The sequence below is a fragment of the Drosophila sechellia genome, chromosome 3L (genome assembly GCF_004382195.2).
Source record: "Drosophila sechellia strain sech25 chromosome 3L, ASM438219v1, whole genome shotgun sequence".
Lineage (NCBI taxonomy): Eukaryota > Metazoa > Arthropoda > Insecta > Diptera > Drosophilidae > Drosophila > Drosophila sechellia.
In genome coordinates this window covers 1657413-1672369 of record NC_045951.1, presented here as the reverse complement: position 1 = coordinate 1672369, position 14957 = coordinate 1657413, and the positions used below count along the sequence as shown (strand labels likewise).

At 49.8% G+C, this 14957-nt stretch overlaps 8 protein-coding genes and 2 long non-coding RNA genes across 10 annotated transcripts; 5 read left to right on the top strand and 5 right to left on the bottom strand.

Moving 5' to 3' along the window:
* Nucleotides 1-103: 103 nt before the first annotated feature.
* Nucleotides 104-1379, bottom strand: LOC6610368 (peroxisomal membrane protein PMP22). The gene is made up of 4 exons (XM_002034918.2): nt 1168-1379; nt 957-1069; nt 636-894; nt 104-576 (listed from the first exon to the last, which is right to left on the bottom strand). The coding sequence occupies exons 1-4, from the start codon at nt 1354-1356 to the stop codon at nt 349-351; spliced, it is 789 nt and encodes a 262-aa protein (XP_002034954.2). The 5' UTR covers nt 1357-1379; the 3' UTR covers nt 104-348.
* A 13-nt stretch (nt 1380-1392) lies between these two features.
* On the top strand, nt 1393-2786 carry LOC6610367 (vacuolar protein sorting-associated protein VTA1 homolog). The gene is made up of 4 exons (XM_002034917.2): nt 1393-1524; nt 1586-1647; nt 1732-1882; nt 1950-2786. Exons 1-4 carry the CDS (start codon nt 1415-1417, stop codon nt 2575-2577), a joined length of 951 nt encoding a protein of 316 aa, XP_002034953.2. The 5' UTR covers nt 1393-1414; the 3' UTR covers nt 2578-2786.
* LOC6610365 (transmembrane protein 35A) lies at nt 2729-5149 on the bottom strand. Its single transcript, XM_002034915.2, has 3 exons — nt 4729-5149; nt 3362-3500; nt 2729-3301 (listed from the first exon to the last, which is right to left on the bottom strand). Exons 1-3 carry the CDS (start codon nt 4849-4851, stop codon nt 3081-3083), a joined length of 483 nt encoding a protein of 160 aa, XP_002034951.1. The 5' UTR covers nt 4852-5149; the 3' UTR covers nt 2729-3080.
* On the top strand, nt 3219-4087 carry LOC116800886. The gene is made up of 2 exons (XR_004361647.1): nt 3219-3307; nt 3367-4087. It is a non-coding gene; the product is annotated as an uncharacterized LOC116800886 (long non-coding RNA).
* Nucleotides 4972-5652, top strand: LOC116800885. Its single transcript, XR_004361646.1, has 2 exons — nt 4972-5058; nt 5143-5652. It is a non-coding gene; the product is annotated as an uncharacterized LOC116800885 (long non-coding RNA).
* A 7-nt stretch (nt 5653-5659) lies between these two features.
* LOC6610364 (protein brother) lies at nt 5660-6414 on the bottom strand. Its single transcript, XM_002034914.2, has one exon. It carries the CDS (start codon nt 6366-6368, stop codon nt 5727-5729), a length of 642 nt encoding a protein of 213 aa, XP_002034950.1. The 5' UTR covers nt 6369-6414; the 3' UTR covers nt 5660-5726.
* A 378-nt stretch (nt 6415-6792) lies between these two features.
* Nucleotides 6793-8333, top strand: LOC6610363 (proline-rich protein PRCC). The gene has a single exon (XM_002034913.2). The coding sequence runs from the start codon at nt 6854-6856 to the stop codon at nt 8279-8281; it is 1428 nt and encodes a 475-aa protein (XP_002034949.1). The 5' UTR covers nt 6793-6853; the 3' UTR covers nt 8282-8333.
* On the bottom strand, nt 8276-8824 carry LOC6610362 (transmembrane protein 60). The gene has a single exon (XM_002034912.2). The coding sequence runs from the start codon at nt 8719-8721 to the stop codon at nt 8326-8328; it is 396 nt and encodes a 131-aa protein (XP_002034948.1). The 5' UTR covers nt 8722-8824; the 3' UTR covers nt 8276-8325.
* A 193-nt stretch (nt 8825-9017) lies between these two features.
* LOC6610361 (coatomer subunit alpha) lies at nt 9018-13209 on the top strand. Its single transcript, XM_002034911.2, has 3 exons — nt 9018-9093; nt 9202-10251; nt 10308-13209. The coding sequence occupies exons 2-3, from the start codon at nt 9306-9308 to the stop codon at nt 13064-13066; spliced, it is 3705 nt and encodes a 1234-aa protein (XP_002034947.1). The 5' UTR covers nt 9018-9093; nt 9202-9305; the 3' UTR covers nt 13067-13209.
* Nucleotides 13210-13308: 99 nt separating this feature from the next.
* LOC6610360 (protein big brother) lies at nt 13309-14544 on the bottom strand. Its single transcript, XM_002034910.2, has one exon. The coding sequence runs from the start codon at nt 14258-14260 to the stop codon at nt 13619-13621; it is 642 nt and encodes a 213-aa protein (XP_002034946.1). The 5' UTR covers nt 14261-14544; the 3' UTR covers nt 13309-13618.
* Nucleotides 14545-14957: the final 413 nt, after the last annotated feature.

Below are 14957 nucleotides of genomic sequence, written 5' to 3'. Positions count from 1 at the left end.
ATGGGATGTTGGATCGACGATCGTCGGTACTTGTTGATCATTTCTGTTGGCCTGATTTGTCCAAAGATTTCTTGCGCCATCACGGAAATGGATATGGATCTTATACATTGTATATTAGTTTATTTTAGTAAGAAAAGTTTACAAAATTTAGGGTTTAAGGTATAACAACAGTCGGTTGATAAGGCGCCCCTCCAGTTAGTTTTAGCTTATCTAAAGTCTATCGAAAGACTTTTTGCAATCCGCCGGAGCGCGGGCAGATAAAGAACTTGAAGCAGTTCAGCCGTAATCTAAGCAGTAATTGGAATATTAGGCCAAGACGACTACCACAGGGTTTAAGGGTCGGATAGCCTATTTGGCTGCCTCTTTGGCGGCCAGCTTTTCCTGGAAGCGGCGACGCCTTTGGGCGATGTATACCACCCAGATGAAGGAGATGATGGCCATGCTGATGGACCGGAACATCGGGGGCACGTAGGCGAAGTTGAGGTACACGAACACAGACAGGTACTGCCAATTGGCCTTCAGCAGAGGCCAGTAGAGCTTCTCAACATTCTTCAATGCAGTGCTGGGAGACTTGCCCTGTAAGGGATTACAAATTATAGTTCTAGGAACTGAGATTGCGGATTATGGATTCTCACCTCGAACAGGGTCAAGAAGAACAGGGATAGTGCCTGGTAAATCGGAGCATAGACCAGTCGCTCGGACAGGAACAAGAAAAACCTCCGGAAGCGCACATCCTGGCTGAAGAGTCGCTCCACCGTCGTGTAGAAGTAGTGCGGCACACTACCACCGAAGATCAGTCCAAAGAGTCCGTAGGCGAATACGCTCTGCTGGTTGAGGGTCTTGGCGCCTGCCAATCGCTGGGAGGTGACATTAGCCGAGGTGGCCAGAACGCATCTGCAGTCGGGAGCAGCCAGTGGGAGAGGCGAACCGGATGATAAGGTGAATAGTGTACTTACGCCGTAATGGACTTGGTGCGGACCGGGTGGTTGAAGAGCTGCTCCAGATAAGTGCCGAAGAGCGAGTACAGGGGCTTGGAGAGAGCCATGTTGCCGGTGCTGCAGAGATGTGCCTGGAATGTGGGTGGTGTGAAGGATGCAGGCCAAAGTGCAAAGAGCAACTGGTCGCTCTGATAACAGAGAAAACCAGTTCCCAGTGTCCAGTGCTTACCTGAGAAACTCCAAACGTTTTGGTCGCAGATTCGCAACTGAGCGCCGAACCAATAACTTTAGACGCACGTACTAACTTTAGTATTTCGCTAGTTCCAGAGTGTGGAACTGGGGTGGTTCCATGGCATTCGAGAAACTGCGATATCTGGTCACTCTGCGTGCTCGTCATATCATCCATTGTTGTCGGCATAATTTTCCAGATCCGTAATTAAGCATAGGACTAAGGATTAAGACCTCTTTCCACCACGATGGAGTTCCCGCCTTGTCCTCCATCGCTGAAGTCCATCCAGCACTTTCTGAAGCTGGCCCAGGAACATGATACCCGGGATGTGGTCATCGCCTACTGGGCGAGACTCTAGTGAGTATCTACAGATTGGTTTTTCTTGTTTTGCCCGTATTTACTCATCTTCCGTATCCAGTGCTCTCCAGGTGGGCCTCAAAGCCTCCACTCAAACGGGTGAGGAAACCAAATTGCTGCTGGGTGAGTGAAAAATCCGATACGCATATTACCAGCCTATGACTCATCCGTGGTTTGTTTTGTTTTGGTTTTCCCTACGACCGCCAGGCATTATGGACTGGCTGGAGCAAATGAAGAAACAGTATGCTGAGAACGAGGCCATCACCAACGAGGTGGCTGCCCAGGCACACATAGAGAACTACGCCTTGAAACTGTTCCTGTACGCCGACAAACAGGATCGCGAGGAGAACTTCGGAAAGTACGTTCCCTTCGTAGAAATACCCTGAATCGATTTTCCTGATTCATAATATTGTGCTTCCCCGCAGAAACGTCGTTAAGGCCTTCTACTCCAGTGGTGTGCTCTACGACATACTCCAGACCTTCGGTGAACTGAGCGAAGAGGCGCTGCACAACAGGAAGTATGCCAAGTGGAAGGCCGCCTACATCCACAATTGCCTGAAGAACGGTGAGACACCGATTCCCGGCCCCTTGCCAGACGACGACGATGAGGCGGAGCTCGACGGGGAGAATGCCAACGCCTCGGCAGACACATCGCCGGAGGATGCCGCGGGAGCAGCTGCTCCAGCGCCTTACCAGCCGGAGCCTGACTCACAGCCACCTGCTCCATCATCGCCGACGACTTCCGGAGTGGTCCCTCCCACCGCCGAGGAGGTGCTGAACAACCCAAACAAATTGCCCAGTCCACCGGTGGACGAGGAGAAGCCGGGCGGCTTCGTGCCCTACGTGCCCACAGCTCAGCCTAATCCGGCCACGGCGGCCACCATTTACCAGCCCATTGTGCCCGTGGCCGGGGTGCAAATCACTCCCGACCAAATGATTACCGCCCAAAAGTATTGCAAGTACGCCGGCAGTGCCCTAAACTACGACGACGTCAAGACAGCCATCGAGAACCTGCAGAAGGCCTTGAAGCTGCTGAGCACCGGGTCCGAGTAGGGCGTACACATCCACATCCACACGTATTTAGGAATCGCTTCCTAGGCACAGTTATAGCTTAGAGCACCAGTATAATGCCGCATAATCTCCTGCTAATCACGCGTTTGAGGACGAAAGTAAAACGAAATTCAGATTGACTGACGTTGGATTATTAATTTTAAATATGTATGAGTTGTTCAAATTTATTAAAATTGTTTCTAAAGTCGTAATTTAAGTGGTTCCGACTAAGTGCCCGTTACGAAGAGGATTTGATTACATTCTGGTTTGATCTGGTCGTGTCTACAGTTTAGTTAATATCTCCCGCCATTGCATACAATATAGTAGTTCTGTATACGATAATAATTTGGCACCAAAGTGAAAACATGAATTTCGATTTGCTAGAATGATGTGAATGAATTTGAGACCCGCAGACAGGGCGCGCCTTCTCGAGCCCAACTTAAGGTGCTAAAACAAAGCTGGATCAGTGAATGACTATGAGTACGTGATGCACCGGGAGCAGGCACCTAGTCCTGCTTCACGCCGTTCGCAGCAGGCTGCGCTGCCGTCGTGGCCTCGTCCTGGAGGCGGGCGGTCTGGTACCAGACCACCAGGCGTCCGCCCAGCATGAAGGTGAAGACCAGCGCCGGTCCGGAGCGCTCGAAGGGATCACTGACCATCCAGTGCTGGTAGATGCCCAGCAACATCAACACTAGCAGCGTAACGTTGGCCGTGTTTTTGACCTTATCTGTGGGTAAGTAGTGATTACTTTGACCGCTGCGCCACATTAAGAAGTCTATAAACTTACGATAGGGAATCAGAGCCATGGCCAGGCCGCAGACGATCTCCAGGATGCCAACGGTGCGGCGGTACCACTTCGAGGGTATCTTCACTCCGAAGAGCGCCGTCAGCGGAAACACTTTGGCATACTTCACGTACTCTGTGCGCTGAAATCGAGAGGAAATCGAATACGAGGATATAATTAATCATGCCCAGAAACACCCCCAGAGGAATGTGCTCCGCCCGGCGGCCCAGCGGAAGAGGCAGTGCAGCGGGTTTATTTTTAAATGGAAGCAAGCTTCCCTCGTTGTCACACACGTCTGTTTCTGTTGACATCGTTGGCCCCGAGTGTTCGTGGTAATACGAGGGTAATTACACCGCGGGGAACACAGCAAACAAAACAAATATTTCGAAATGCAAATGCCATGCCTTCGGGAAAATCGAGATTGAGAAATGCTCAAAATTGAAAGTGAAATGGCGCGTAACGAATGCAATGCCAATTCGAAAACGCCAGCTGAATACTGATTTTTTTCAAAAGTATCGACGGAAGTGTATTTTTGATGATCTAGTTGGTTATTTATTTACGTATATTTCTAAAACTATAGTTTTTTGAAAAATCCCTTAGGTCATCCTATTGTTTATGTTGAAAACCAATTTGTATACTCTGAGTGAGAAGAATACGTCATTGTGGTTCTTGTGTTTGCAAATGTTTACTTTGGTATGCGAATTATTTTTATGGTAATGAAAACGAAAATCTCTGGGCGTTATTTTTACAAGAGGTAAACAAAAAATTCAGAGCAACAGCTGTTCTATATATCATTAGTTTCGAATTTGTTTGGAGGTTTTCAAAACAATTTACAAACAAGGTGATTAATAATTAGTTTGCCAAATTTTCGAGGTTTCTCTCTCTTTCAGAGCTTAGTCTTTAGTTTACTTGTTTACAAGTTTCGTCAAAAAGAATTTGGAAAATTAATGTTTGTCCAATTTTAATGAATCACGATCTATTTGGATAATTGCAAAGATAAAGCTCAAAAGTGCTTCCTCAATAATTTGAAATCAAAATTTTCGGAATTTCTTTGAGAGACTATTTCGATAGTAAAGCATATATTTTTCCTAAAATATATTTTTGAAGATCATAGCGCGTCGCGATGTCCGAATGTCAGCGATTGGCATTGATGGGGTCGAGTTCAATGCCCATTAGTCAGTCATATTTCCGAAAGGCGTTCTATAATGGGACGCCTCTTGAAATCTGTCTCCGCCCATTTACATAAGAACGTTCCCATGGGCGAGCACATAGTTTTTAAACGCCAGATTCGAAGGGGCGTGGGAAAAATCGATGGGCTGCACCCCAGAACAAGAGGCCTAAAACTCTGGAGGTATCGATTTTCCACTCACCAGGTCCTTGTACAGATCCTTGCTGATGTGCGGCGTCAGCTTGAGGGTGCCCACGAAGATGAAGAAAAGGCCCAGCAGCACGGAGAGGCTCTTCAGCACGATCGTATTGGATGCAGGAGGCATCTTGGCCCGGTTATGGGTAAATAATCGGAGGGGCGGAGTTCACTGGGAGCCCCTAGCCAATACAACACCCTACCAAAACACACCGGTCGCTAATTTTAGACGAATCTCTTAGCTTTTCGTGCCGATTCGGACGGTGCGGAAAAGTACGCGACCAGCAGCAAATTGAGGCACACAATCCGAACGTTTTCAAGTTTTCAAATCGCTGCGGTATGTATAATTTTATGAATTCTTAGTCCGCGGCGGCGTTCCCTTCACCTATTCCATTTTCACTCGACGCCTTTCCGCTTTCAGTTTCGCGTTCGCAAAGAGACTGACTCGGATTCGAATTCAGATTCACATTCAGAGCAGTTGCAAAGTTTATTTCGGCAGCATCCCAAACGGAATGGCGGAAAATCAATACGTGCTCACGGGCCCGGTGCTCTGGCCGCATCGAGAGTCAAGAGAGGACAGCCGCAGCCACAGCCACGACAGGCCCACCCCGGAGAGAGGAGAGCACAGCGGAATGGCGGAACGGCAGCTGGACCCACTCCATTCCTCCTCGTCGTCGTCGCCGCCATTCTGCCATCCTCGGGCAGTCGGCTCGGGTGGTGGTTGTTCCGAAAGTGGCGCAAATGAGGCCAAAGACCCCGGTTAGCAACCCTTAAGGAGGCCCAGATAAACAATCATTAGGTGAACATGAGTGGCATTCGCCAAATGGATGACACACAAAACTCGGAAGCTGCTTGTGAAATGAGAGTTTTAGTAATTCAGAGCAGACATTACCAGTCGAGTATTAAACATAATCTCAATATTATAAGAGCACGATCCATGGGTTTCAGATATTTATTGTCGAGTTTACTTAGATCTTACTTACATCTATGAGGTAATATATAGCACTACCATCCCATTGGTCCTCTAGGCAGACCAGGCCCACCCCTGTGATGGTGATCCTCGGGTGGAGTCTGCGGCGTGTGGTATATTCTCCTGGACTCAGCCATGCGCTGGTTGTAGCTTTGGATCTGCTCCTGCAGCTGAGCATCCTCCTGCTGGGCTCGTTGCTCGTCGAACTCCAGGCAGGCAGCGCCATCCAGTCGGTCTAGATCCACCCAGCCCCGGAAGCGGACGCACACCCCGTTCATAATGAAACTGGAACGCAAATGGACTTTGCCCCGCTCCCGCTCGAAATCGCACTCCTGCTCCTGGGCGTACGGATTGTGGTTGGCGTTGAAGTAGAGCTGCAGATTAGTGCCTGAAGCTACCATCGATATCTCTGCATAGCCCTTGCGGCAGTCGTTGACAAACCGCAACCTGCGCTCCTCCATTGCACGTTCCCGGTATCCTGTGTAGCGAACCTCGCTCTCCCTACTCAACCGGCGGAAGAGCTCGTCGCTATCGAACTTGGACCTCTGGTCAGGCACCACGCGGGGCATCTTGAAGATGAATCTGGGCTTGGGCTGCTCGTACATAGCCATGGCTTCGTATGGCGGTATCATTCCATTCAAGGCAGCCGCGTCTCCGAGATTCTGGTGATGATGCATGTCTTTCGTTATATCTGTATTCTCCGAAAGAAATAGTTGTACTGATCAATTTTAAGATGGACCGCCGTATTTAAACAAAAAAATAGTAGTAGAACAGGTAATCGGTTGCGATTAGGCTACCTGATTAATCCCCAAATTGTCGCCCGGTAATCAAGGATGGAAACCATCAGGACACAATAAGGATCAGGTATAGCACTTATAAGTATCCTATTTGAGGTTTTATAATCCGTAGGGTTTTCACAGGCCCGAATATTATACCTTGTGGATTGCAGGTATAATCCTATCATAAATAAAACGAACGAATTGAACGCACTAAATAATTTTAAGTTTAAATTCGAAATTACGTTGTAACGATAATTTCAACAGTGTTGGTTAGCACACCACTTAAGCAAAGGGAGCCCAGCAGGTGACAACTCTAGAGTCCGGGCACACTAAACAGCTGTAGTTTGTGTATTGTATTGTTTAACTTTAGCAATTTTTTAAACATGTCGCTTGTTGCATATGCTGCCAGTTCTGATGAAGATTCGGAGAACGAAGAGGAAAACTCTTTACCACAAGTGGAAATAATCAAACCTCAAGCCAAGCCGAGCACACCAAATGCTCCCAATGAGGCGTCCTTAGCTCCGGAATCAGCCAGTGGTCACATTAGTGACGAAGATGACGACTACGTTCTCCAGGAGGTGTCCCTTCAGGAGCTAAAGCCGCCCAACGGAAGACTGCTATTGGCCTTACCCAAACCAAAAGTCACTGCTCCCGCTGAGGATCTGGAAAATGAGGATGTGGACCACCAGGTTACCTCCGCCTTTGCCAACCTGCCCATGCCACGAACAGCAGCGAAAGGAAAAGCCATTGTAGAGGAGAAAGACGATGAGTTTCTGCACAAAAAGGCGCTGCCCGTAGAAATAGAGAAACCTCCACCGCCGCCAGTCAAGGGAAAAGTAAAAATCAGCATTCCTTCACTAAGAGATTTCTCAGATGTGGACCAGGAGAAAGCGGACAGGGCTAAGAACAAAGTGAACAAGCCCAATGCACCCAAGGGATCGGGATTGTTGAGTCTGCTGCCACAGGCAAAGTCGGAGCGCAACTTCTCCAAGAACTCTTCATCCGCGGCTGGCTCCCCATCAGCCAGCAACACTCTTGCTCCTAGTCCAAACAATAATCCTGCGCAGTCCCGAGCGGCACCAGCTTTTGTACCCGATACAGTGAAGCATCGACGAGCTGCACACAACACCGAAGGCGTAGATGGCCCTAAGGCCAGTCACAAGAAGAATCCTGAGGCAAAGGACGCTTTGAAGCCAACAAAATCCAAACCTATTAGTAAACCCACTTCGCTGGTAAATGCCAGCGATAGTGAAGATGATGACGAAGATGGCACTGGAGACTATTTCTCCCTGAACTCCGAACAAAAGCTGCCTGAGGTAAGCAGCAACGAGATTAGCGCTCTAGTGGCCAAGCGAGCGGCCAAGATGGTGGAGGCCAGTAGTAAATACCTCGAAGAGGTAGCCGAGAAGGAAGCAGCCGAAGCAGAAGCCGCCCGACTTGAGGAAGAGCAGACTCAGATTGCACAAATGCGCTACCACGAACAGCAGTTAAACGCAGAGGCCATGGACGCATTGGTGGGCAAGAATGCCAAGCGCCGGCGGAAGGAGGCCAAGGAGATGCAGGTGATTGACATATCTGGGTCTCAGGTGCTACCTGATCGCGAGGAATGGATGCGATCGGCTCTTGCTTCGTCCACCACCTTCCAACCGACCGGCGTGCTGACGGACGAGGAGCCGGTGGCAGGGACTAGGCGCAAGCACCAGATCACCTACCTGGCGCACAAGGCGAAGGCCAACGAAGCCGAGCTGCAGGCCATGTGGTCGGCCAACCGGCAGACCCGTCGGGCCACCCAAAGCAAATACGGCTTTTGAGTTTCCACTTTATGTACAACTAATCCTACAATATATGCTTAATCCTACTGTATCCAGCCCTCTCGTTTTCCCAGCCTGCTGCCCACATAGAAGATGGCGGTGCTCAGCAGCAGGATGACCGGGGCAACGGTCACGTATATGGGAATCTGTTGCGGGTACTCCAGCGTTAGGCAGATCATCACTTGGGAGGCGATGGTTAGCAGGACGCCGGCAATGTTCCATTTGTAGAGGAACAGGAGATCCGTCAGGCAGGTTAGGTTCCGCCACTTGCGGATAAATTTAATGATCACGTAGATGATGATGATCACATCGAAGAACCAGAGCGGCGTAAAGGTGACGAACCAATTCCAGGTGGTGCGCGGATCCAGGCGGAGACACAAAAGAATCAGGAAGACCAGGACGATAAACCAAGTAAAAAGCGCCCGGTGTGCCAGTGTCATCTTTGTCACTTATTTATATATTTTCCATGGTATTACAGAAAATAAACAATGCGAAGATACCGTGTATCGAATGCACTTTGTCCAGTGCTGTAAAACTGCGATTACAGTGGTCACTAAAAGTGTTCGTAGAAATACATTTACCAACTCAATTTTCGAATATTATTGACGAAGATTAAATATATTCAAAAATAGCACGTAAAATATGTATATTAAAGTATATAAAGAAGACTGGAGAGCTTGATAATTCATTCATATATTTGTATGTACTTTTGAAAACTTATGATTGCCAGTGTATGCACATCTGCCAACGCTGGCAACACTGACAGTGTCGACAAGAAGAAGATAATTGACGTGTCACAATTTCGACGATTGGTTGGTGTTTTTCGTAAAATTAATTGTTGGCAGTATATTACGTGTTACTTGTAGCGTATCAATAAAATGGGTTTGTTCTAACACCCACCTCTTGATGTTTTGATACAGGAAAGTGCTCGAACCAACCGAAAAAGGGCGCTTGAAGGATAAGCCGACACCTAGAAGAGCATCCAATTTGAGACACCTACAGGCAGAACAGAAAAAGTGCCACCATGCTGACCAACTTCGAGTCGAAGTCGGCGAGGGTGAAGGGCCTCTCCTTCCACCCTAAGCGCCCATGGATCCTGGTCAGCTTGCACAGCGGCGTCATCCAGCTGTGGGACTACCGGATGCATACGCTCCTCGAGAAGTTCGACGAGCACGACGGACCGGTTCGAGGTGTGGCCTTCCACCAACAGATGCCGCTCTTCGTCTCCGGCGGCGACGACTACAAGATTAAGGTGTGGAACTACAAGCAACGCCGCTGCATCTTTACCCTCCTGGCCCATTTAGACTATGTGCGCACGGTGGCTTTCCACCACGAATACCCATGGATTCTGAGCGCCTCCGACGATCAGACCATCCGCATCTGGAACTGGCAGTCGCGCAACTGCATCTGTGTGCTGACGGGCCACAACCACTATGTGATGTGCGCCCAGTTCCATCCCACGGAGGATCAGATCGTTTCTGCTTCACTCGATCAGACGGTGCGCGTGTGGGACATTTCGGGCCTGCGTAAGAAGAACGTAGCTCCCGGACCCGGTGGGCTTGATGACCACCTAAAGGGTCATCCGGGTGCCACTGATCTGTTTGGACAAGCCGATGCCGTGGTAAAGCACGTGCTCGAGGGCCACGACCGTGGCGTCAACTGGGCCAGTTTCCATCCCACCCTGCCGCTGATTGTGTCCGGTGCCGATGATCGCCTGGTGAAGTTGTGGCGCATGAACGAGTACAAGGCCTGGGAGGTAGACACCTGTCGCGGTCACTACAACAATGTGTCCAGCGTGTTGTTCCATCCAAGGCAAGACCTGATTCTCTCCAACGGCGAGGATCGCAGTATTCGCGTCTGGGACATGACCAAGCGCCAGTGCCTCTTTACATTCCGGCGAGACAACGAGCGCTTCTGGATACTTACAGCGCATCCGACCTTGAATCTGTTTGCAGCTGGCCACGATGGAGGTTAGTTGAATTCTTATAGGAAAAGAAATTTGTTGTAATGATGCATATTCTTTCAGGTATGGTGGTCTTTAAACTGGAGCGGGAGCGTCCTGCATATGCTGTCCACGGCAATATTCTCTACTACGTCAAGGAACGTTTCCTACGCAAACTGGACTTTACCACCACTAAGGACACTGTGGTTATGCAGCTTCGGCCAGGCAAGTCGCCGGTGTACAGCATGTCGTACAACCCAGCACTGAACGCCGTACTAATCTGCACGCGCACCAACAACCTGGAGAACAGCACCTACGATCTTTGCCAAATCCTCAAGGACACCGAGAGCCAAAGCGAGTCGGACAGCAAGCGAAGCTCTGGAATAACGGCCATCTGGGTGGCACGCAATCGGTTTGCAGTGCTTGATCGCAACCAACAGTTGGTAATCAAGAACTTCAAGAACGAGGTGACCAAGAAGTTGCCCACTTTCTGCGAGGAGATCTTCTATGCTGGCACGGGAATGCTGCTCATCCGGGACCCTGAGTTTGTCACACTGTACGAGGTTCAGCGCCTTGTCTCCGTTGGAAGCATTAAACTGGCCAAGTGCCGCTACGTGGTGTGGTCACCGGACATGTCCTTGGTCGCACTACTATGCAAGCACTCGGTTACAATCTGCGACCGAAGACTTCAGTACTTGTGCACCGTGCAGGAGAACTGTCGCGTGAAGTCTGGCGCCTGGGACGAGTCTGGAGTGTTTATCTACACCACTAGCAACCACATTAAGTACGCCATTACAAACGGGGACCACGGCATCATCCGTACGCTGGACCTACCCATTTATCTGACACGTGTCAAGGGCAACCAAGTGTTCTGCTTGGACCGGGAGTGTCGCACCCGCGTGCTCCACATCGATCCTACGGAGTACAAGTTTAAGCTTGCCCTGATTCAACGCAAGTACGACGAAGTACTGCACATGGTGAGAAATGCCCGCCTAGTGGGTCAGAGCATCATTGCTTACCTGCAGCAAAAGGGTTATCCAGAGGTGGCACTGCATTTTGTCAAGGACGAGAAAACCCGATTTGGGCTCGCTCTGGAGTGTGGTAACATCGAAATTGCTCTCGAAGCAGCCAAGGCTCTCGATGACAAGGATTGCTGGGATCGCCTGGGACAGAGTGCGTTGCTCCAAGGAAACCACCAGGTGGTAGAGATGTGTTACCAGCGGACCAAGAACTTTGACAAGCTTAGCTTCCTCTACCTGATCACCGGCAATTTGGAGAAGCTCAAGAAGATGAACAAGATTGCCGAGATCCGCAAGGATGTTTCCGCCCAGTACCAGGGTGCCCTTCTTCTAGGTGACGTCAAGGAGCGGGTAAACATTCTCAAGAACTGCGGACAACTTTCGTTAGCTTATCTCACAGCCGCTACTCATGGATTCGATGAGCTTACTGAGTCCCTGGGCGAATCGATAACCTCGCAGGGTAACAGCCTTCCCGAGGTGAATCCCAATGCCCAGTTGTTGCAACCACCAGTGCCCATCCAGCAGCTTGAAACCAATTGGCCGTTGCTGTCCGTGTCCAAGGGCTTCTTTGAAGGCGCCATGGTCACCAGGGTTGGCTCAAGTGTCACTGCCCGACAGGCTCTGAACATCAACGCCGATGCTGCAGTGTTGGACGAGCATAATGGTGGTGGAGATGGTTGGGGAGCGGATGCCGACCTGGGACTAGATGAGGACGGAGATGACGAGATGCACGACGCGCTGAGCAACGATGGCGATGGTGGTGCGGGTGGAGAGGAGGGTGCCGGCTGGGATGTGGGCGATGATGACCTGGTTGTGCCCGAGGAACTGGCCTCCAAGATCAAGGCCTCTGCCCTCGACAGCTCCTACTATGCCGCTCCCAACAAAGGCTTGTCTCCTGCCCAACAATGGGCGAACAACTCGCCTCTGGTCCTGGACCATGTCAAGGCCGGATCATTCGAAACCGCCTTCCGTTTACTGCACGATCAGCTGGGAGTGGTAAATTTCAAGCCATTCAAAACACTCTTCCTGCAGAACTACGCCTGCTCTCGAACGAGCTACACGGCCAATCCGAATCTGCAATCCCTAAGTGGTTATCCACTTCGCAACTACTCCGAGACAAACATCAAGCTGCAGCGTCCAGCGGTTGGCATTAAACTGAATGATTTGGTGGCACGCCTGCAAGCTGGGTACCAACTGACAACTTCTGGAAAGTTCTCCGAGGCCGTAGAGAAGTTCCATTCCATCTTGATTAGCATCCCACTGCTGGTAGTGGACACGAAGCTAGATGCTGCGGAGGCCCAGCAACTATTAAGGATCTGCGCTGAGTATATCGTTGGCCTGAAGATGGAGACTGTGCGCAAGGGCATGCCCAAGTCGACGCTTGAGGAGCAAAAGCGTCTGTGCGAGATGGCCGCCTACTTCACGCACTGCAAGCTTCAGCCCGTGCACCAAATCCTCACCCTGCGTACCGCCCTCAACATGTTCTTCAAGCTGAAGAACTACAAGACGGCCGCTTCATTTGCCCGTCGTCTCCTGGAACTGGCGCCACGACCGGACGTTGCCCAGCAGGTGCGCAAGATCCTGCAGGCCTGCGAGGTAAATCCCGTGGACGAGCATCAGCTGCAGTACGAGGAGTTTAATCCGTTCACAATCTGCGGCATCAGCTGGAAGCCACTGTATAGGGGCAAACCCGAAGTGACCTGTCCCTTCTGCTCCTCTTCTTTCGACCCTCAGTTCAAGGGCAATCTCTGCACAGTTTGCGAGGTGAGCCAGATCGGCAAGGATAGCATTGGCCTGCGCATTTCAAACCTGCAATTCCGCTAGGACGGACTAGCTTGTCGCTTTTAATATAAATGTTTCCACCACGCCGAGCGAGACCCCATAGTTTAGTTTTACACGAACCTTGCTTATTATGTATAAAGTTCAGTATCTGTATATTATAATGCTATAAAATAAAAAAAAAACTACCTGTTTTCTTGATCGATACCTAGCCTCGGTAGGCAATTCCCAGTGAAGAGACTTAGTCACTCTGCTTAAAGGTGGAAATTCCAAAATGAACAATGCCATATAGATTAGTAATTATGTATTTTAGTTAAAGATACGACACTAATTCCACACTAAGTTGTAAGTATAATACCATAAAAGCATACGTGATGTAAGCATTACCTCTAACACTAATCTAGGAGCATAATTATTCGAGCGTAATCGTATTGAAATCTCGCAAGTGAAGGCCCTCTTAAAGGGTTCGGAGCATTCTCAGTTGTCCATGAAATATTGAGTATTCGCGAATTGAGTCTCTAACTGCTGGTGATGCGTCTGCTGCTGCTGGGGAGGCAGCTGCGGATGGGACGGCCCAGGAGCCGCCCACAGGTCCAACTAACGACGCCACATGCTGGCGCCGACGCCAATGCCTCCGGAGGCCACGCCTCTTCGCACCGCCTCCATCTCGTCCTGTCGATTGTCACGGTAGGCACGCTTAGTGTCCTCGAACTCACGCAGTCGCTGGTTGTAGCGATCGATCTGATCCCGCAGAATGGCGTCCTCGTGCATGGCGCGCCGCTCGTCATACTCCAGGCAGCCCACTCCGTCCAGTCGTTCCAGGTCTATCCATCCACGGAACCGGACACAAACCCCGTTCATTATAAAGTAGGACTTGATGTGCACCTTGCCGTGCTCCTTGTCAAAGTCGCACTCCTTGTCGTGCAGGTACGGGTTCTGGTTGGCGTTGAACACCAGCTGCAGATTGGTGCCCGAGGCCACGAAGCTGGCCTCCGTGTGTCCTTCGCGACATCCGTTCATGAAGCGCACCTGCCGCTCCTCGATGCTTCGCTCCCGGTAGCCCGTGTACCGAACCTCGCTCTCCCGACTGAGCCTCCGGAAAAGTTCGTCGCTCTCGAACTTGGACTTCTGGTCCGGGACCACACGAGGCATCTTGAAGATGAAGCGCGGCTTTGGCTGTTCGTACAATCCGATGGTGTCGTAGGGAATCATGTTGGCAAGAGCCGCCTCGTTCATCATTTTTCTCGACTCGTCCGCTCGATGGAACGCTGAATGGGGTATGTTTCGATGGGTCCTTCTGCAGACCGTTGCGTGAACGCAATAATCCCTTGAACTGGGTACCCTGAATGGGTTTCTTTTGGTCGCTCCTTCGACGAGCCTTCTACGTATACACAATAAGCGCTTGTATCTAGCACTCTGAATTCTAATTGTTTAAATTTCTCGCCTCCTTCGCAAAAAACAACGCACAATACAACAAAAAGGTTGGTTTGCGGTTTTGATATACCAACTGACTCGGCGTTGCCACTGGGAAATAGTGGAGTAGTCAAAACGTAGCGATGGGAGCAAAAGCACGGCACGAGCACGAAAAACTTATTCTTATTATTATTCATTCGAATTATGAATATATGTCGTAAGCATAATGCGGGCTAATAATTCATATTTATTTTACTTACCAACTGATTTCATATTTAATTTACCAGTTTTTATTTCATGTTTTTTAACCATGAGTCACATCCCTAAAATAAGCCGTGCGCTTACTTTTTGATGGTCTGGCAGCACTGTTACATTTTCAACTTTATTTTTCTCTTTTCTCTAAGGGGTTTCGATTAAAAACCCGATGCGTACTCAACACACCACGAACTGAACACACATAGAACACATATTTCACAATTGCTTTTGGAAAAAACAGTGTATAACGGGTGCATCCGATTTCGCG